Genomic DNA, 23053 nt, shown 5'->3' with positions numbered 1-23053 from the left:
AGAAGATTGGCTGGTAAATAGATTGAGAGTTACACAGCTTGGGCTTTAGTTTTCGTCAAGCTTAGTTATAACTAAGTAGATATCTAAACTAGTCTAGTGACTAGTCTATAGAATAGATCTAGTAATAATAATATCATAGAATCATACTACACACTCAACAGTAGAGTTGTGGATCTAGAAATCTACAATCTCTATCAAGATCTATATATCAAACTAGGACGATTAGGTCAAACACATTTTCTTAGCCTGTTGTGTTTAATTTAAATTTAAGACATATGAATAAATATGATTTGTTTGATTATCATTATGACAATTATCATTATGATTATTAATATTATTATCATATGATTATATTTGATTAACATGATTAAGACTTAAGTCATCTTAAGTAACTTAGATCTAAGTGTTTCAGTTTTGTGGTTGGGCTTGGCTTAGCCTTAGTATTTTTTTTTTAGTTTAGTTACTTAGGCCACTTACTGACTTAAGCTTAGCCCTTAGGGCCTAACGCCTAAGTTATTTAGTTAAGCCTAAAGTTACTAAGTCTAAGTAAATAAGTTATTTAGTTAGGCCTCTAACTCCAATTTACTAACTAATAACTTATAATTATAAGTAAATATATAATTTACTATTTAGGCTTAAACTTAACTGTAAGTTAAGTTAACTGCCACTTAACTTAAAGTAAAGACTTAACTGTCTTAACGTAGTATATTATTTTATCTAGATTTTACTAGAGTAGATGTAGTTTTTTTTTTTTTGTAGTAGATCTAGATTGAATCATAATAATATAATATTCATAATAAGAAAATTCAATTATCTAGAATCTAAATGATTTACTCTTTAGAATAAGTAATATGACATTTAGTTATACTCAACTTATCTAGAATCTAGTAAATTCTAGAATCTAGTATCTTATAGTTGGATTTAGTCCAATTTAGACAATTTAGATCTATATCAGTATATCATCAGCACTTTACCACTTATAAAAACACTAATTCATCAATCATTGAATTAATTGTAATTTTAAATTGCCTAAAGTAGTAATGAGTAATAATACTAGTATAATAAATACTATCATTATGATGATCATATTCTTCTTCTTCTAGCCAACTTTTTGCTGCTGAGCTGTAAGCTCTTTTGCATACTCTGCCAAGGAAAAATAGTGTGCTGTTTTCTTCAGTTGTTCAGCACTGCTGTACAGGGTGTTGGTTATGTTGGGCTGTAGTGGAAGTTGGGTCTGCCTAAGGTGGATTAGGAAGGGGCATTCTAAGAGGATAAGGTTTACGGTTTCATAAGATGATGATCATATATATATATATATGTCATGTCTTATTATTCAAATTAATTGCTATAATTTTTTCTCATTTGCTCATTGAGTCATTCCGTAAAATTTCATTTAATCATACAATTTTGTGTACTATCAATAAAATAAAAATACAATTATGCATAGCTCAACAAACTATAGGGTTTATGTAAAGAAAATTTTACAAATCAAAGTAAATGCTATTTAACTTTGTTTCTAGGTTTGACCTATATTTGATATATGCAACCTCTAGGACTCAAGAAAACTTTAAGAAATGCAAAATAAATCTATGAGAGATTTATAACAAATGAATATGCACATTTGACTAGAGTTACACCATTAGTAAAATCACTAAGTTTAGCAACACTTCAGGACAAAAGGGATATGCTGTGGTTAAGCGCTTGGCTTCTGAACTTGGGGTGTTGGGTTTAAATCTTGATGAAGACTGGGATTTTAAATTTTGGGATTTTTAGGGCACCCCTGAGTCCACCCAATTGTAATGGGTACCTGACAAGTTGGGGAAAGTAAAAGCAGTTTGTCGTTGTACTGGCCACATGGTGCCCTGTTCATTAATCGTTGGCCAAAGAAACAAATGACTTTAAAATCATCTGCCCTGTAGATCACAATGTGTGAAAGGGAACTAAAACAGAAGACTAAAAGTTAGTATTATAGCCCTCTTCCTGCTCATACGATCTTCTACTCCAGCCTACAAAGTAAACAGAGTATATAAACTATTTCAATAGGTAATCAATCTACTTACAGTTATGTGCTGGCAGGACCACCTCATAAATAACCATGTTCTGCAGGTGTCTGGCGTGAACAGTCTAGAAGCACTACTTACCGCTGCACTGGGTTGGACATTTATCCCACATTGAGGATGACCACATACCAAAGGCGATCTTTTTTGGCGAGCTTAAAGGGGGAAGACATAACAGAGGTGTCCCCAGTAAAGATAGCTGTAGAGCTCTCACAAAGGTTACATTTGAGTCCTAAAGAAAAGCTCTTGTAGGAGACTTTATCTGCATCAGATGTGGAAAAATATGCAGGTCACAACTGGGTTTGCTCAGTCCTGTGAAACACTGCCCTCATCCTTAATCTACGGAATTGAAGAGACTGCCAATTATAGTAGTTCCCCTTTCAGACCTTGGGATTTATAGGGCAGATGATGTAAAGGTCATCTGTTTTTGTGGTCTTTGGTTAACAAAGGTGTCATGTGACCAGCAGAACAACTAACCCCCTTTACTTTTCCCCAACTAATGTCAGGTACCCAGCTGGGTGGACTCAGAGGCGCCCTAAAGATCTTTTAAATTAAAAATCAGTCTTTATCATAATTTACCACCGCACATCTGATAATATAATAAGCGTTAGAATATTATCAAAAGGTCCAAGCCCTAGGGTACTTTTACGTCTAGAAACATAGTCATAACAAGATCAAGCATGATAGAAGATTGAATTACTGGGCAACTATAAAAAACTTACTGTTATAATCTAATATATTTCAATTAAATGTAGATATAACTCTACTAACAACTATCAGTGCCAATTCACTCATGATAAAGTAAGAATGCTTTAGTATAACCATTTGGCCATTATACTTGTAAAATATGCTTCCCATTTTCAGCTGTCATTTTATTTTAAACTTTGTAAAATAGGAGATTTTTTTTTTCAAACTTGCATATAAACATTGACATTGTAAAAGACAACTAATTTTTTTTATGCTATAACTTGTTTTGTTGTTTCAGAGTTACTGTCTTATTATGAAGAAAGCCATGTTTCACAAGTTTACTAACTTTATTCAGCAGGCTGTTGAAACAGTATGTAGGCCTATCATGATTATGTTTATATTTTACTTAATGTTACAGACAGTTTAAGGTAATTATCCAGAGTGTGAAGGATGTTTTGCCAACACATTACAAGGTATTTTTTCATGCTTTTCATACCAGTGGTGCGCAAAGTTTATTTGAATTCAGGATTGAAAAAGAAGTCACATTTTCGAAGATTTTATAATATGTTTAAGTGAATTGAAAACAATTTTGTATATTTTTAAATGAAAAAGGCAGTGGGCAGTGCTCTACCACCCATTTGCTAGTCAATACAGTCTTCACTGGCATAAATAATATCTTATCCATTGTCAGCGCTCCATCATGGACATATGATTTCACAAGACTGCACTGCAAATAGCTATGGACAGTTTTGAGGGGCTGCTTATAGTGTGACAGCTACACTATCCCGTATGGGGGGAAAACGTATCATATGTCATAGGTAATCTTTTTTGGTGAGCTGGGTGTATTAGAGGTGCCCCCTGTAAACGCTTTGATGGCCAGAGCAGAGAGCAGCAGGCTGCTTCTGAACAAGACATATAAAGATTTCTTACAAGGAAAAATCCACTGCAAAGTATGAAAAGAGAACCTTAATCAACCACTGGGGGACAACAGTTATGCCTGTGCTGGATGTGGCATAATATGTAGGTCACAGCTGGTCTGTGTAGCCATGTAAAGTACTGCACTTCTCAATCTTATGACTTGAAGACAAGCCTTCTTATTGTAAATATTATTTTCTTATGGTATAATTATAATGAACATATTACAGAAATATTTCCTGAAATAGAAGGTTATTGCTATTAAACTTGTACATTTTAAATGAATAATTGATACTCTAGAGAGTACTTTAAATATTGCTGTATTTAATTGATCCTCTAGAGAGTACTTTAAATATTGCTGTATTTAATTGATCCTCTAGAGAGTACTTTAAATATTGCTGTATTTTAGGATATTTACATCTACTTTAACTCTTCTGTCTAGTTTGCTCCAAATATTTCTCCACAAGAAGAGTTTGTCTACCACTGGAAGTCAGTCACAAGCTATTTTGTAGATAATAAAGGTAAAACTTTAAAAAGATAAACATAGATATTGTAAGAGGAAAAATGTATGGAACTAATCAAATAAGGTAATATCTTGAACCTAAAATGAAAATGTTTTCTAAATGATCAAAACACATTTTTTTTACTTCTTATATTTAAAAAAAAATAAATTTAACTCCATTATAACTTAAGAAAAAAATTATTATGAAGCTTAAAAGATTTAAATTTTTTATTTTGCTGATAAAAACAAATAATATTAAAATAATCTGTCTTGGCTATCAACACAGCTCCATGTAATCCTTCAGACTATTGTTGATCATTTGAATTTTTCAAATCACAAGTACTAAAAAAGAAGAATTATATTTTATAGAAAATTTAATTGGACACTTATGTAGAGATATTCTGTTTATAGTTCTTTCTATAATTAAAAAAAAAAAATAGGATCTACCTATCTGTCCTGCAAGTATATTTAAGATTTAGGATGCTTAGTCAATCAACTTCCATTGACATATCACAAAGCCTACTCTAAAAATCACATAATCACTTCCAAAACAGTTGTTAAAAAACAACAAATAGAATACCATTTTGTGACAAATCTTCTGTGAAGTAATTTCAATTTAAAGTAAAAAAAAACAAAAAACAACTAATCTTTACTAAGTGCTGGTTTTGGGGAGGGGGGGAAATATTATAATTAATTCAAAAGTTTAGAATTGAGCATTTTAGGTTATCTGCATTCAAGACATACATTTGGTATTTTTATTCTCAGAATCACAAATTATCCCAGAATAAATGGAAAATTAGATTCAGGGTTTTTTGTAAAGAAGGTATCTTGATTCTTATCTGAAACAACAGCCATACTAACTTATTTACATTGTAAATAAATAAAATACAAAACTAGTTATTATACATTGCCATCAATAATTGTGCTGCAATTTAATCATTGATGTATGTAGTCTATTCTTAAATGTTTATTACGTTTCTATGTTTTAATAGCAATGAATATTTATTAACTGTATTTAAAATAATAAATAAAACGCTTAAAGAAATGTGTTTCTTGTAAATGTAGAAGACTGCCAATAAATTTCATTCAATTTTAACATTGTAGATGGTTGCGTGAGAATTGAGGAAACAGCACTCCCAGAACATCTAGACTCCATGCTTCGAATTTTACAAGAAGAAGAGTCGGAACTTGGTGAGGCTGGCACTACTGGGATGTGTATGGAATATCTGCTGCAACATAGACTTCTGGAAACTCTTTACACACTTGGGCGTACTGATGTAAGGGGGATAAACATAACACAATAGATTTGTTTGCAGTGTATAGAAAAGTAAAGTAAAATATTGAAGTTCCCTTTTTATACCTTGCAATCTATAAGGCAGATGATGTAAGGGTCATCTGTTTCTGTGGTCTACCATCAACCACCTTTGCTCCTTCAGTTTGACTGTCTTATGAAAAAATGAGCAAATACTTCACTGAAAAAAGTTTGTTTCAATGTTGGTATTTAAGGTTTGCATCTCTCTGTTTTCTTGCCCACAGCATCCACCTGGTATGAAGCAGTGTGTTCTAAGGTTTTTCACAAAGCTACTTTCTAGAATTTCACATCCATTGCTTCCACATATAAATGTGTACAGAGCTGTCCAGGTATGGTTAGTTTAATATGTGCTGATGTTTCATGGGCTATAATAGAATTCTACAAAAAAAAAAATGAATTTTTAAAGCTAGAGAAGCTATCAGACTATGACCTTGGCCTCTACAGTTGAAAATAAAAAAAAATAAGAGACAAAACAAATTCCTTTTAAACACACACACAAACACACTGTTGGTTTTACATTAAAAATTAATTATCTATAAAAGTCATAAAAAATTTTTTTTTGCTAGACAAAGAAACATACCATCTCTGTGACCATTGGTTAATGGTTACATTATATGCATTGCTTGCACCAGGACAAACCTTTCTTTACAAAACCAACAAATGTTGGCTACAAATAGAGGGTTAGTTAAACTTAATGACATTCTTAAATCCTAACATAGAACTATACTCCAGGATTAGAACATGATCCCCTCAGTTTGGTAGTGAAGCACTTTACATTTCATCCATATTATTCCTAATTTTATCTATACTTGTCTGATTTGGATTACATTTTAGGTTCTAACACTAACTTTTTAGTGTCTAACATTGTGTTCATCTTTTTTGATAGAGGTTAGTGAAGGCTTGTGGTGAGACAAAAGCTGGACCAGCAGAGAAAGAAGAAATTGAATTTCTTTGCACTGTTTGTGCCAAAATTAAAACAGATCCCTATTTAGTCAACTTTTTTATTGAGGTATGTTTTACAGAAGTCTGAACTTTTTGAAGTAGTCATGTAGATCCAACAAGTTAGTACTTTTCTTCTTCTTTTTAAAATTTTACTTAGATTTTCCAGATTGTATTTGAGTAAAAAAAATATTTTTTTTTTTACTGAAAACTGTTATTTAAAAAACAAGAAATGAACACAAAAATCTGTTTATCCTTGTTAATTGTAGCTCTCATGACATAAACAATTTCTAAATTACTAAAAGCTTTACTCCCTTAACCCCACATAAAAAGAATTGTGTTTCAAAATAATTGAATCTCATACTTTTCTGCAGCTGCCTGTTTGTTTGTTTTTTGTCCAAATATTCTGTATATATCTCTATATCAAGTTGTTGTTTTTTTAATCTCCTAGAGTCCAAGTAAATCTGCAAAGACACCACATCGGACTGTCCCAGCATTCAGTTTACTTGATGCTTTGCTTGCGTTATCAACTAGCCAGGTAAGATGTTGACGACTTTCTTTTAATAGCTTAACACTATTAGAATCTATGAATACTACATAACAGTTAAAGGAAACAAAAGTATATTGTATTCTTATACTGTTTTGTAGCACAAGACTTATTTATGTAATCGGACAACCCAGTATGACAAAAAAGATTGCATCCTTTTGAGGTCCAATTATCTAGAATTGTCAGTACCTGCAAACTTTAAAATGATATTAATTTTTAATTAAAGTGTATTTATCATCCTTTTAAAATCCATGATCCAGTTTAACTAGTAATGTGGCTGTTGAATGTAGAAACATTTTTGTAAGTCTGTGATTTAAAAATGAGCAATTTATTATAAACTCAACATTTTTTCTTGCTATAAAATTTTTGCCTAGATACATTATACTTAACTTTGTTTCTAGGATGCCAGAGTGTCATTAAAAGCATGTGAAGGAATGATGTTGTGTGCAAGTTTACCAGAACAGTCAGCTGCATTGGCTCTGATCAGTCAGACTAAATTCTGCCATTCCATTGCCCAGACGTTGACTGAGCTGTATAGAAAATTACCAATGCAAGTGAATTTAGATGACATTGAGATGATAGAAGCCAAGTGGGGGTAAGTACACTTGATTTACAGTAGTCCTATGATTTGCTATGTAGATAATTTTGTTAGTGTATTCTGGGGGGGGGGGGGGGATTCAAAAGAAAGGTTAAATGATTAGCTGCTGGTCTTAAATTTTATAAAGAAATTTCAAAACTACTGGACTCTGCTTAAAATTATGCTATTGATTTAGTCTAGTATTAATCTGTCATACAATTTCAGGTAGTATTAATATTTAAAAAAAAAGTAAAGTTTCCCTTTCAGACCTTGTGGTCTATAGGGCAGATGATGTAAAGGTCATCTGTTTCTGTGGCCTACGGTTTAACAAGGGTGTCATGTGGCCAGCACAACGACCAACCGCCTTTACTTTTCCCTAACTAATGTCAGGTACCCATTAGAGCTGGGTGGACTCCGAGGCGCCCGAAGATCCCAAAATTAAAAATCCCAGTTTTCACCAGGTTTGAACCCCAGTCCCCGGTTTGGAAGCCAAGTGCTTTACCGCTCAGCCACCGCACCTCCTAGTATTAATATTATGAAAGCCCATTAATATGTTCAATTGTTTAAGTTAATATTTTACATTCTTTATTTTAGATTTAATGATATAAATGACAGACATGATGAGAAAGCTTTTCCTGGCAAGAGACAAGTCATTTCATTTTTGTCCTGGCTAGACTACTGTGATCAGCTTATTGCTGTGGCCAATCCTGATGTAGGGGAAGCCTTATCCAGAGAGATTCACCAACAACTTTTGACAGGCTGTTTCTCTTCACATCTGTTGCAGGCGTGAGTTACTTTAAAAGTTTTTGATGCTCTGGGAAAACAGTTTGTATCAGTTTTTTTTAGAAGCTTCTTTAGTGCAGTTTGTGTCTGTCATGTGTTTAGAGCTTAAAATTATAAGCACCATAAACAAATTAACTGCTCCAGGCTTAAAATAGATGCAACAGTTACTATTAGTCTTGAAACCAAACCTTTTTGTTTTTAAAATTAAGTCTGCATAATGTATGCTTATACATATAAACTATTTTTAAAACAAGGTTTTAAAAAAAAGATACAGTACTTAAGGTCTTATCACATAGATTTTGTGTTAAAAATCAGATTTCACTATTCTGATCATCATGCTCCAAGTAGGTTCAAAGTTTGTTTATGGTCTTTGAAAAACATACTCTTGTTTAAAAAATTAAATATTAATGTTTCATGCTTACATGTAATTAGATACCAACTTTAAAACCATATATGAAAAAGATAGTTGGTGAAACTTAATAATAGTATGAGATTACAATAATCCTTAATTCTATAAAGAAGTCCACAGTGATCCCCATTTTTCTTCTACACTTTTTTTTTTTAAAGTTAATATTGTTCTCTTCTGAATAATAATGTGATGCTATTGGATGCTACTATTTTAAATGTAATTTAGGTGCCAGTAAGTATGTAACAATCCTGAGCCACCTACTAGTTTCATTTAATGAGACACTGAACAGGATTGGACCATAAAGTAAAATAAAGTACACCTTTCAGACCTTGCAATCTACAGAGCAGTGATTAATGGTTGTCTCTGTGGCTGACGGTTAAAGTAGATGTCAAGTGACCAGCACAACTAGCAAACACCTTTACTTCCCCAATGCATATCAATTACCCTCCCATGGGTTGAACCCAGGGAACTAAAAATTCTGAAGTTCAAAATCCCAGTCTTCACCAAGACTTGAACTCTAAAGTGCTTTACCACTCAGCCATCACAACCCTGTCCCAGATGTCTAAACCTAGAATAATCAAGAGTCTAAATATAAATAGAAAAACAAAAGCAAATATGTCCAATGTACAATCTGAAAATAATGCCCTCAGATAATCCATGTGTAACACAAACTCACTGTCAATTCATGCTTCTTATTTCTCTTAAACAGTTCAGAATCTGGAAGCCTCATGGCTACAGTTTACATAACTCGATGTCTGCGTACTGTATGCTCCCCGGCACTATTGAAAGGTACATTCTCATTAAGTTTGAGGAGTCAAACATAAGCAATGGAGCCATATCAGAACAAGTCCATTCTTAACACAATAGCTCCTCCCTTGCTCTGATGAGGTGTTGACAGCAAAGCCCTAATGCATTAGAATGCGCTGGGAAGCTAACAGAAGTTCTATAATTTTTTAAACGACGGTGCCCATACACCTAGTTTATATGCCCCCACCTTTGAAATTAAGTATTTTTTTAAGCTTTTTTATATTCTTAACATATTAAAAGTATAATTTTTGTTTAAAACTAGACATATTGTTAAATTTTTTAAAGTTATGTATTTATTAGTATTAGATCTTAAAGTTTTATTTCTTTGCGAATATTTTAAATTTTAGACTTCTTTTTAAAATTACCTCGCTTTGATTAGGTTATGTTAAGGATTGTCAAATGTTAGGAAAAAGACTGTGCCATTTTATTTCTAAATTTGTCTTACTGTGGTATTAATGCTAAAAGCATTACTTCAAATTTCTTCCCAACAAAGCACATTAGATTAAAATGGTCCTTTAACATTATGGGACAAGTATCTAGCTACCATTTTGACAGTAAAAATGAATGGCTTTGTCTAGAAGTGCATGGAACCACATTTTTATCCAGTTGTTCTATGAAATCCTTTTTTTTTTTCACTCCATTTTTGTTCTAAAAGCAAGACACTACCTTTAACGTATGTAACTAATGTTACAAGAAAAGCAATTATTTATTACTTCACTTTTGTAAACTCATAATTTTATGTGACAATAAATGTAATAATTTTAAATTTGATAATTAAATTATCATTTTAAATTTGCTGATGTCAGTAAAATTAGTTTAAAATTTATCTCTAGAGTTTAGTTACTTCCTGCTTGGATCAGACAGAGGCTTGGAGTCTAAAGATAATCCAGGACATTTGATTAACAAACGTCTTTTGGAAAGATGTAATCACTTGTCTGATGAGGTTTGTTGCTTAATAATTTTATTATTTTTAATTACATTCTTAATAGTACAAAGATGTGTATTATTAAATCAAAGCTTGATAATGGCTGTCAGAGTCTATGCATGATCTCAACAGTTTAATCTTGAATTATATCTTGGTGGCTGTTTTATATCTATAGACCCACATTTGAACAATATCAGAATACAATTATTGTTTGAATAATTTTCACAATTTTTGTGTCAATCAATTGAGGATTGCATGCATTATTTATTTGATAATTTCAGCTGTGTCTTGTCACCTTAAAACTCTATGAATTTATTTGATAATTTCAGCTGTGTCTTGTCACCTTAAAACTCTATGACACACTTTTACAAAAAGAGGACGAGCACATATTTCACTGCCTTCTGTTGCGGACTCTGTTGGGAAGGAGTTATTTGCAGTTACCTTCTCTCCCTTCTCAAGATACAGTTTCTGATTCAACACAGGATGAAAACTTGGAGGATAAAAAGAATGCCAGTAAAGAGGAGGACAAGCCAGATGATCTCGTAGGTCAGACAACAAGCTCTGATAATGCTGAGATTATTGCGAACAATGAAGACAGAGACTCTTCACAAGATCATTCTAGAAATATTGCCAATAATTTACCATCAGGTATATAACCTACACTATAAAAGATCTGTACAAAAGACTTAATAGACATTTCTCCTATCAATATGACAATTTTATATTATCTTATACTTAAGTAAAAATCCTACTTTTTCCTTCTTTTGCTCTAATTTATGTTACCGGTAATGCCTGAATGGTTATTGCTGATTTAGCTATATAAATAAATAAATTAAAATAATTACATAAGGAAACCTAGATACCAGTGTATTTGAACTAATGAATGTTAAACTATAGATCTGGAAATATATATTAGTTGTATCATTTTCCTTGTTGTTGCTCTGCAGTGTAGCCTAGGATTAAATGTAAAGCCCTTTTGGTGTCTGGTAGGACTGCAAGGAATAAATAAGTGATATAACTGACTCCGCCAAGCAATCTTGTCTTACTTACAAAATGTTTCAATATTATTGTATTAAAGTATTTTGATAAAGGTTTAAATTTAGTTCAATTTTAAAGTAGGCCATATTCAATAAACTTAGATATGTAAATTGTTTACACTAAATGAAAAAAAAAAGTTTACACCTGAGCTAGAAGATATAATTAAAATCTACTGGTTTAAGTATGTACGGTATTAAATTTTTAAAAGAAAATCTCTTAAAATGTTGTTTCTTTCTTCTATGTAGAAGTCCATAAAGTTGTCAACAGTTTTCTAACCTTGCTTCCTGATGAAATCAAATCAACCATTCAAACAGTTGATTGTAGCTATGACATGTATCTCCGAGATGCTAGCAAACAGGTGACAATTATTAGAAATAAATTTTAGGAAATATCAGTAATACTTTACTGATTTTTTTTTACTGTACATTTATAAGGTTTAGATCTTCATCTTAAAAAGCTCATCATTAATTAAGAACTATAAGGAATGGTTACATTGCATCATATATTTCAATATAGTTGTAGAATTATGTGACATTGTTCCGTATTTCCTAGTTTGCCATTCAAGAAAGAGTGTGTAAAAGCTGGGGCTGGCCCAAACAGCCAATCTCAGAGTTGAGTTTCTCTATGGAAAAGTTTCACCAAGGTCCATTCTTGCAAATGTTGTTTGACAAACTTCTCCATATGTTGGATCAGGTGGGACATTACATTTGTTGTACTGTAACATTGTCCTATTAACATTATGTTTTGTCAGCTGTTAAATAAAATTGGATGAAAGAATGAGCATTGAAACAGTGTAGTGTGTAGTAGTCTACTCTGAATGAAGGATTGATTGTTTGCACACTCAGGTCAATAGAAATAGTGTAGTCTAGCAGTGTGTGGTAGTGTACTTCAGTTTTCATTGTTTACACGCTTAGGTCAATAGAAATAGTGTAGTCTAGCAGTGTGTCTTAGGTCAGTAGAAATAGTGTAGTCTAGAAGTGTGTAGTAGTGTACTTCAGTTTTCATTGTTTACACGCTTAGGTCAATAGAAATAGTGTAGTCTAGCAGTGTGTCTTAGGTCAATAGAAATAGTGTAGTCTAGCAGTGTGTCTTAGTTCATTAGAAATAGTGTAGTCTAGAAGTGTGTCTTTGTTCATTAGAAATAGTGTAGTCTAGCAGTGTGTCTTAGGTCAATAGAAATAGTGTAGTCTAGCAGTGTGTCTTAGTTCATTAGAAATAGTGTAGTCTAGAAGTGTGTCTTAGGTCATTAGAAATAGTGTAGTCTAGAAGTGTGTCTTACTTCATTAGAAATAGTGTAGTCTAGAAGTGTGTGGTAGTGTACTTCAGTTTTCATTGTTTACACGCTTAGGTCAATAGAAATAGTGTAGTCTAGCAGTGTGTCTTAGGTCATTAGAAATAGTGTAGTCTAGAAGTGTGTAGTAGTGTACTTCAGTTTTCATTGTTTATACTCTTAGGTCAATAGAAATACTGTAGTCTAGCAGTGTGTCTTAGGTCAATAGAAATAGTGTAGTCTAGCAGTGTGACTTAGGTCAATGGAAATAGTGTAGTCAAGCAGTTTGTCTTAGGTCATTAGAAACAGTGTAGTCTAGCAGTGTGTCTTAGGTCATTAGACATAGTGTAGTCTAGCAGTGTGTCTTAGGTCAGTAGAAATAGTGTAGTCTAGCAGTGTGTCTTAGGTCATTAGACATAGTGTAGTCTAGCAGTGTGTGGTAGTGTACTTCAGTTTTCATTGTTAACACTCTTAGGTCAATAGAAATAGTGTAGTCTAGCAGTGTGTCTTAGGTCATTAGAAATAGTGTAGTCTAGCAGTGTGTCTTAGGTCAATAGAAATAGTGTAGTCTAGCAGTGTGTCTTAGGTCAATAGAAATAGTGTAGTCTAGCAGTGTGTCTTAGGTCAATAGAAATATTGTAGTCTAGCAGTGTGTCTTAGGTCATTAGAAATAGTGTAGTCTAGCAGTGTGTCTTAGGTCAATAGAAATAGTGTAGTCTAGCAGTGTGTCTTAGGTCAATAGAAATAGTGTAGTCTAGCAGTGTGTCTTAGGTCAATAGAAATAGTGTAGTCTAGCAGTGTGTCTTAGGTCAATAGAAATAGTGTAGTCTAGCAGTGTGTCTTAGGTCATTAGAAATAGTGTAGTCTAGCAGTGTGTCTTAGTTCATTAGAAATAGTGTAGTCTAGCAGTGTGTCTTAGGTCATTAGAAATAGTGTTGTCTAGCAGTGTGTCTTAGGTCATTAGAAATAGTGTTGTCTAGCAGTGTGTCTTAGGTCATTAGAAATAGTGTTGTCTAGCAGTGTGTCTTAGGTCAATAGAAATAGTGTAGTCTAGCAGTGTGTCTTAGGTCATTAGAAATAGTGTTGTCTAGCAGTATGTGGTAGTGTGCTTCACAATTTTCATTGTTTACTTTCTTAGGCCATGGCATTCGGCTCATGATATTTCTCTATTCACTTTTCAACAACGTTTCTGACTTTTTGACATAATTATAATTTTTTGACTAGAAAACTAGATGAAGTTTACCTGGATTGAATGTATTTTATAACTATCAGAACTTTTAAACCAGATATTTTTTCGTCTCTACAGAGTTACTCCGTCAACTTGTTGCTCACGTCATTGATCTCTAAAGTGGCTCTAGTGCCTCATCCAAACTTACATGAATATCTGCTGGATCCTTTTCTCCCAGTTGCAGAAGGGACGCATACACTTTATTCTGTCTTGATCAAAGTAAGTGACTACAGTAAAGTACAAGTTGTTCATTCAACTAAACAAACTAAATGTAAACATAGAGTTGAAGCTAGGTGCTGAAACAAATGATACATACATATATTAAACATAAATGAATAACAGCATTTCGCCTGTATGCAAATTACCACCCCAGTGGTCAAAGGTCACAAGCTCCAGCTAGCCCCTCCCCCACCCTCGCAGCATCCGTTCACTAACAACTTCGATAGAGCCGACACAGACAGCCTGACTCTGGATCAGAAGAATGTTTTTTTGGACATTCCGATGGTCTGGAGGCTAGTTTCGCTTGGTGCGTTATCGCTAGGCGGTGGTGTCGAATCCAGTGTCACAGGTTCGAGCCTCGGTCGGCACATGCCCTTATTTTTGTAGCATTTTAATTCACTATTTTCTCTCTTAAAAACTTGGTCCCTGGTGCTGTTATTCATTTATGTTTAATATATGTATGTAACTAAACAAACTAATATAGATTTTACACATGTCAAGTATTCTTGGATGTTTGATTGCATGTATACTCCCAGAATTGTTCTATCTGCTGGTAGGTAACCAATGAAATCAAGCATCACCAGAAAACTGACTCAACTTTTCCACAAAAATTAATTCTGGCCAGGAAACAGCTGTTTGGATTAGTTCCCAATATTCACAGGTAACTAATGAGAAAATTGTTTTATTTAACCTTATTGTCAATGTTTTTTTAGATTATCTCTAAGATTAAATTCCTGACTTGATAGCATGAACTTAGTGTTGATTAATTGAATGTAATATAATTATGTATTTTTTTACTCATTTATTTGCATGCTATGTTTTTCCTAGCATGTCTAGGTTGTAATAAAGAGGACAAATGTTGTCTTGAACTGTTTACAAATGTTTTGAGGGAAACAAAAAGCAATCAAAAGTTTTCAACTCAAAATAAATAAGTAAATCATTTAAAATACTTCCTGGAGAATTGAGTTTGTGAATGTTGCCAAACAAGTTTTAAACAACTTGAGCAAAATCAAATAATTCCATTTGAATGGGTTAAAAAATGTTTTCTTTGTTTTGTTTCTTTTGTTTGTTTTTTGTTTTGTTTTGTTTCTATGTTTGCATGACTTAAAGTTCCACACATTTTTCTAAACCTTTAAGTCTCAGGCTAGCAAAGTGTCAAACTGAAGTACCTTGGTAAGTGTCAAATTGTTTTTTTTTTTTAAACCTTTTTTTTTACCCTAACAGATCATTATAGATATCTACAATCATAGATTGGCCAATAATGGTGTTGTCTACCTAAGTAGACTTGATGAAAGAAACTTTTTTCACTATATTCTAAGACACTCACTCAAATTACTTTTCTGATGAATGACTCCTTGCCTTTCTTAATGTCAGATACACAAGGTCTACCTGTAGTACAAAAACAATTATGCTGTCAATGTCTAAAGCATTAGTTACTCTGTTAGTCCCTTGTAAATATGATACTTGTAGCATTAGTCTTACAGTATGATGCATACATAATGACATATTCCATTAGTTTTCTCATGCAATATGTTTCAAACATTAATTTTGACATTCTCCATCAGTTACTCTATCATTCCCTTGGCCAATCTTAAAAGTTGTGATCTCTATAGTGCCATATTTCTTTGTTTTATTGCTTTTCCTGTTATAGTTTTGCGTTTTACATTGTTGTTTTTTTTCACCACTATTGTAAGCTTTGGTAAGGGAAGTAACTGGCAGATTGATGTAATTACCCTTTTATATTCTTTTAGTGATGGAGGCGGGTAAGTGCGTGAAGTCATGTCAAGCATGAGTCTGCTGATACATTGCCAGAGTCTGAGAGTGATGTTAATGAGCATGGGACAAAGTGATATAATTGCATTTAATTCATTTTACTATAGGGTAGGAAACAACAGCAGATAGAGGTCTAATTATTGGCCATTTTTTAATTTTTGTAATCACTAGAGTAATATAGCAGCATTATCACTATTTCAGAAATGTAGGGGGTAATTTTGTTTACAAATAATATTTGATACTATGTATTTAAACATGTCTTGTATGTAGTCATAGGATCAACTTTTTGTTTTGTTCAAACTTTTAAAATGCAGAAGAAAATGTCAAATCAATCAATTAGCAAGTTTGTTATATAATTCTGATAAGGTCTGCTAATAAATAACTTCTGTTTGCTTAATTATAAAGCCAATTATTCTCTATAAAATTAGTAGAAAGATATCATACATTTTTTAAAAAGCATATTTACTTTGCATTTCTGACATTTTATTTGTACAATCCAATAATAAAAGAAATTAAAAAAGCTTGCGACTTACTAATTTGCTATTCTCTTGTGTGTTGAAAGTAAAGTGCTAGATGTTTGTAGAAATAATTTGTTCTATCTGCTAACTAAAACGGTTGATTTGCACCCCTACAGCACTATGAAATATACTCTGCACTGCTAGTATTGAAAACTTGATGTTCAGATTGAAACCCAAGACTTATTATTACTTAAGCAGTGTACACATACACATATAAACAAACACTTGATGAATATATACATATGTTAATTTGCTGGCTTTCACTCTACATATTTGTTGTTTTATTTTCTGCTTCAGGCTTTAAACTAATCAATTTTCTTTTGAATGTTTTTCTATATTTCTAAAAATTTAACACATGATGCAGTGATTTAAAAAATCTCATTCAAAATTGATGCTTTTCGAAGCATGGCCTTAAAATATTTAGTTAACGTCAATGCTATAACACTGCTTAGTGTGCGTTTATGGTTTTTTTTGCATATTGTCACTATGCAGGGCATGTCATGTCCAATATTTGTTAAGATCAATCCTTATTCATGTGGAGTATAGGATAATGCAGTCATTCTTAAGTTAGCATTGTAACATTACAAGTTAACTAATATCAGCTTTAAGCATTTAATTATTGTACTAACATGATTAAAAAAAACTCTAAAATCATTCTTCTGTTGGTATTTTATAAAGTTAGTAATATCAGTTTTCAGCATTTAATTATTTTACTAACATTGAATAAAAAAATCAAAAATCTACTAAAATTCATTTTTCAGTTAGTATTGTAAAACGCTAGCTAATATCATCCACTTTCAGAATTTCATTAATGTACTAATATCTACTAAAAAAAAATTGTATGTATGCATTTTTTTTTGCCAATGAAAGACTTCAGATTCAGCTTTTTTAAAATAAAAGTTGATTCTATCAAATATTTTCATAAAAAAAAAATGAAGCAGAACAATTTGTGACATGCAATACATATCTTTTACGTTCAAGTCAAACACTTTAATAAAATTGATATATGTTTAGCTTAAATATTGTTAGTAAGCTTAAGAGTATTTCAATGATTAACTTTTTTAAAAGACTACTGTGATCATACAATACAATATAGACAATACAGATTTATCTTTCAAAGATTGTTTTATATCATATATGCAAAAAATGTTTCATTTCTGGAACTGTCTGGTCTGACTTGTATGGAGCCAATACCCTTCATCTCCAGTCCAACAAGTTCACCATACTGTTTGGCAGTTGGATTGGCAGCCCCTTCATTTTTTTTTTGTGACAGTTACACAATAGGAACATGAAAAAATTCCCAGTGGTTACTGCTGCTGTTGGCCTCTTGCAGCGAATGGGCCAGATCTAAGGTGTGGTGTGCCACATACATGGTACAACCCAGTAATGTTTGCTACCATTGTGGAACCTTCTGACAGGACTTGAGGTGAAGAACTCCTGGTTCATGCCTGCTCATCGGATAAAATCCTTTCTAACGACTAATCTGGATTATTGTGCCTACAGAGTCAATTCCCTGTTGGACTTTTTTCCAGGTCTAATTTGGAAAGTATTTTCAAACATCTGTAAATGGAGATGATTGGAAAGTGCTACGTACCCTGTAGTAGTAGGACACAAATTCAGCAATGTCCTAACAAGAATTGAGCACCGTTGACTGTATTCATCTGAATGTATAACTTCATTGTATTAAATTGACTTTATTAGGGAGACCACACAACAGTTAATTAAACTATTGTGCTTAACTCTATTCATTATTCTAAAACTATGCATGATCAGGCAAAGTCTTTGTCAATGGTTTCTCCAGCTTCCTGGTGCTGACTTCATTAGAGAGTATGAAGGATTTCTGTTGTTCTACATATAACTCTTTTTCACAATGTAGTCATAGTAAATTTATTTTTTAAAAAATGATAGATAACTACTTTAACATTGAAAAAAAAATCTACATATATTTTATTGTCACTTTTTTTGTCTACTTCATTCTCAATTGTAGGTTCGAAGACCAAAGCAGAATGGAAGCCATTATTGTTCTAGAGGAGTTTTGCAAGGAACTCTCAGCCATAACATTTGTGAAACATCATGCTGCTGTTACAAAGTCTTAACTAGAGCTCCTTTTTAGACTGTTAGCATAAGTATTTTCTCTCATGGACACTTAATTTATATTTAACCAGAATCTTTGTCTTTATAACATACCTGTGATGTCCTTTGCTTCATTTCAGTGGTTCTCAATCTGGCAACTCATTACTCATATTTTATTGTTAGAGGGTAATAAAAAAAAATATTTGGTTTTGTATACATTTGTTTTAAAAAGATCTTCCATATTGATGAAATAATTTTAAAATAAGATGTTCAATTTCATACAAAACATTTTAATATTTTTATAGGGACATAAACAAATACTATTTTGTTTAAGATGAATACTAACATATCTAGATTTCTGCCTGGTTTTGTGTTAAGCACTTAATACTCATGATGATAGTTCTTAGTTTAAACCCTACTTATCATCATCTCCTTCTATTGTGCAGAACACCGGGCTAGGGTGTCATTATCTTCATTTATGATGAATGTTTGAAACTTAAAACTCTGTTTCTGATCCCATAGACCATAAACCCATAAAACGAAACATCAGTTATATCACAAGGGACAAAAAATAACAATCACTTTGTTTAGAGATGTTATAGTTTAGAAAAATGAAAGAAATAATAGAAATAATGGGTAAACTATTTAAACATAACTACAAATGTATAGACAAGGAAAAATATTTCTTTTTCCACACACTTTACAGATTGCCCGAACAGGAAAACCTTTGACCTAGTATAGTTTGAATCTCTCATTAGCATGAGCAAGTAGAGTAACGCATGTTTTTGAAACAATTTTTGTTATGTATAATTACGATAAAAAGAGAAGGTCTTCAACTTTTGTCTAATAATTAATAAATTACATTTCATTCTGTTTATTATCATGTATTCAGTTATTGTATACAATTTTGCCATATTTGTTTTTGTTTCAGTGTAGTGTATTAGTTTTGTTTTGATATGTTGAGTATACACATTGCTTCAGATGTTTCAAGTTTACACATTGCTACAACTGTTTTTAAATGTACTCATTGCTCCATCTGCTTTGAGTGTACACATCATTACAGCTATGTTTAGATAGTGAAGCAAAAAAAATTTTGATTAAAATTATTTTTTTTAGCTTCAAAAAACGCAATAGATCTAAATTAATCATCTCAAAACATTTAGCTTGTTTTCTATTTGATTAGGTCACTGCAACAAAAATGTTTGTTATTTTCTTGGTTGATTGTTTTTTTTACTTGTAAACATTTTTGTTTTGAAACCTTCATTAGTATTATTTGTCTGTACTCTTTTAATGTTTGTGCCAAGTAAAGTGGGCAATGACATTCTGAATTCAAATGAAATGTTAAAAATTGTAATGCAATTAATTATAAGCACATTAAGTTTAATATATCTCTATTACATATTGTTGGAGTTAAGATACAATCCTACTGCATTAAAAAAAAAGCACTTTTTTTTCTACTGCTACAGATGAATTTAAAAAAAGCTTGCTTAAGAGTTGCTTCATTTTTAAAGCATACTGATGCATTTAATTTATAATATAAACTCCCTCTTTTTTCAAGTTCATTTTTTATGATTAGCTCAAGAGACTCCTCTGTTATTGTGTCTAGTTGTACTGAACTACTTGCGCCTATTTTGGTTCTGTATTTGGATTCAGCTACACGTTGCTGTTGCTAAAATTGTCTTTTGATGAGGAGAATGTCTTTTCTTTTTTTTACTTTTTATTTGATATAAATGTATATAAACCACTCATTTTTTTTTTGGTCTCTCTGTTGTTGCTAATTTTGAGCCGACAACAATCTGTACATATTTCACATCTAGAACATGTTCTTCTGCTTTCTAGTCATGGAGACTTCCTTTAATACCTCTTTACACATTAATCTCATCCTAACATTTACCTTGCAACTTGTCTTCCTGGCTATACAATAGTTGCAACTTTTATCTTGTTCTTGTTGCTACATTCAGTATTAATTTTTTTTTTGCAATAAGGAATGTATTTGTGTATAATTAACACTGTTATTTTGTTTTTTGTCAGTATGTGCACACCAGTTTTGATAAGCATTTATGAATTATCAAACTAAAGCCATATTATTTTGAAAGTTCACTTACAAGATATTATTTTTATCAAATGAAAAAGCAAATATTTAAATCAAATACTTTTTAAGATTTTACAAACATTTTTGTGATCATTAACATAATTTTTTATCCTAAATGTTCGTATATTAATGTTTGATAATCTTGGTTAAGCAATTCACATTTCATTGCACATTCTATACCTGTGTTACTGGACACTTGTTTTCTTCAAGATATTTAATATTTTAGTAAAAAATAATCTGTTTAAGAGGTAGAACTTACTTCTCCTGATTTTGTATGTTTGGTTAAATAAAAGGTTCTTTTTTATGCTAACTAGTATAGCAGAGAGATTTTGTAAAATGGTTAAATTATCTTATATGTTGAATCTGTCTCAGTCTTCCTTTTTATATGTGATAAATTATTTTTTTTTGTGTATAGTTTAATTCATCATTTAAATATGTTTCTTCAGTTTTGACATCAGATGGTCTATACTGGAAATGTATTATTTTATGGTTTTGGCAATGGTCATTTTGAAGAAACTTATTGTTTTTGATAAGGGCAATAAGCTATAATTTTCTAATAATGCAATTTTAGGATATAATTATTTATCCAGAAATATTTAAAAGTTAGTTTTAAGTTGTTTGGACTGGAATTTTTCTGCTTAAGTTAAATGTCTATTACTGCAACAACCCAGCATAATCAACAGTCTGTATGACAAGGTGGACTAGCTGAGAAAAACATCACCCTACTTTTCCTTGGCACAAAAGAGCTACAGCTCTGCAGCTCTAAGCTGGTTGCAGGAGGAAGAAGAAAGAAGTGTAGGGAAGCATTAGCTACAAACTAATTCTGGATTGAAATTTAGTTTACCAAAAGTTTTTTGTTGTCTGATTTTGTCATTGTTTATCTTTTGTGCAATCAACTAAGCTTAGTTGACCTTCAAATTCTAGCACTGGAGACCATTAATACCTTCAAGCCCAGTGCTATTTTTGCATATACTGATGGGTCGGCATTGATAGATTCTGGAAGAGCAGGCTATGGAACCTACATCGACTTTCTTGGCTCTTACTCAGTAAAAATCTTTGGACCATGTGGTAGTGTTTGCAGTTTTGATGCGGAGACCATGGCAGTCTGTGAAGCCTTAAAGGTCATTGACTCTCAACTCGGCAAGGGACATTTGAGGGCAACACAGATTGTTGTGGTCACTGACTCAAAATCTGTACTACAGGCTTTGCAAGTTTGTTTTCTTGCTTTAAGTTAAATGTTTATTGGAGCTATGTTTTTTAAATTATCCAGAACATTGTATGTTATTGCCAATCTGATTTGTGATTTTGCTTTTGTGTAAAGTCATTACCTTTCAATTTAAATATTTAAAAAAAAAACAATAAAGGTAAAGGATAATTTTACTATTGGGGCATGTGGGCTAAGTGGTAAAGCACTTAACTTCAAAATCAAGGAGTCTCTGGTTCAAATCTCATAGGAGACAGGGATTTTGAATTTTTGGGATTTTTAGGACACCCTTCTGAGTCCACCCAACTCTGATAGGTATGAAACATAGTACATTAGTTTGGTAAGTTAAAGGTGGTTGGTTGATGTGCTGGCAACATTTCACCTTAGTCAGCTGTCAACCATAGAAATAGATGACTTTAACATCATCTGCCCTACAGATTGCTAGGTCTGAAAGGTACCCATTTTGCTGTTGTTTTTTTTACATACTATGACTATGATCACAAATGCTTCGGTATTGAAAAATGTTAATTAAGTATTTGTGGATATGAAAAGATCACACAATTCTCAGATGGTTCAGTTGAGATCATTTGGCAACATTTTCGACTTAATCAAATATTAGTATCTGGCAGACTTCTTTCACTAGCCAGTGCACATTGGTTGACATGGACAATAAATCATTATACAAATATTTTCCACTATTTGTTTGTTTTTTTTAAATTGTAAATAATATCAAGCACTATACCAACACTTTATGGGTGTGGTGACTGAGTAGTTTAGTGATTGCCTGATTGGCTTTTGAAACAAGAGGTCACAAGTGAAGACTGGGATTTAGAGCTTCTTGAGATTTTCCAGAGACCACCCCACCCAACTCTAATGGGTATCTTACTTAATATTATAGGCTTTTGGCCATTGTGCGTGCTGGTCACATGACATCCTCGTCAACTGTCATCCATTCGAATATAAGAGTTTTACATAAGGACTGAAAGGGAAACTAGAACATAAAGCAACCATTGAATTCGAAATAACTGCGACAAACATTGTGCTAATTCCTTAACACCAAATAACTCAATACAGAACTCATGCACTTGTCCTGAAAAAGTGTTCATTTATTCATAATGAAGCTATAATAGGAGATAGAGACAATAGCCGAACAGGCTGAGATTACATAACACTACAAA

General features: G+C 32.2%; 1 protein-coding gene across 5 annotated transcripts; it reads left to right on the top strand.

Moving 5' to 3' along the window:
* Window positions 1–62: 62 nt before the first annotated feature.
* LOC106056630 (FHF complex subunit HOOK interacting protein 2A-like) lies at window positions 63–22568 on the top strand. Of its 5 annotated transcripts, none has more exons than XM_056019081.1 (19): window positions 63–226; window positions 3043–3114; window positions 4102–4180; window positions 5266–5438; window positions 5698–5802; window positions 6360–6482; window positions 6864–6950; window positions 7361–7554; window positions 8131–8322; window positions 9438–9517; window positions 10369–10478; window positions 10790–11108; window positions 11744–11856; window positions 12051–12191; window positions 14075–14215; window positions 14773–14876; window positions 15353–15388; window positions 15967–15978; window positions 18494–22568. In XM_056019081.1, the coding sequence occupies exons 2-19, from the start codon at window positions 3058–3060 to the stop codon at window positions 18600–18602; spliced, it is 2175 nt and encodes a 724-aa protein (XP_055875056.1). In that variant the 5' UTR covers window positions 63–226; window positions 3043–3057; the 3' UTR covers window positions 18603–22568. The 5 variants fall into 5 exon arrangements, 4 of the variants coding, with proteins under 4 accessions (XP_055875056.1, XP_055875069.1, XP_055875063.1 ...); XR_008776416.1 differs by having other exon boundaries at window positions 64–226; window positions 15967–16096; XM_056019094.1 differs by lacking the exon at window positions 15353–15388 and having other exon boundaries at window positions 64–226.
* Window positions 22569–23053: the final 485 nt, after the last annotated feature.

Source organism: Biomphalaria glabrata, chromosome 1 (genome assembly GCF_947242115.1).
Source record: "Biomphalaria glabrata chromosome 1, xgBioGlab47.1, whole genome shotgun sequence".
NCBI lineage: Eukaryota > Metazoa > Mollusca > Gastropoda > Planorbidae > Biomphalaria > Biomphalaria glabrata.
The sequence above is the reverse complement of the archived record's forward strand: the minus strand, read 5'-3'. Positions and strand labels throughout refer to the sequence as shown.

Coding starts and splice junctions, on each gene's coding strand:
- LOC106056630 (XM_056019081.1), top strand. CDS start 3,058: ATGAAGAAAGCCATGTTTCACAAGTTTACTAACTTTATTCAGCAGGCT. Junction 10,479..10,789: donor GTAATCACTTGTCTGATGAG/GTTTGTTGCTTA, acceptor TGATAATTTCAG/CTGTGTCTTGTCACCTTAAA. Junction 12,192..14,074: donor TTCTCCATATGTTGGATCAG/GTGGGACATTAC, acceptor TCGTCTCTACAG/AGTTACTCCGTCAACTTGTT.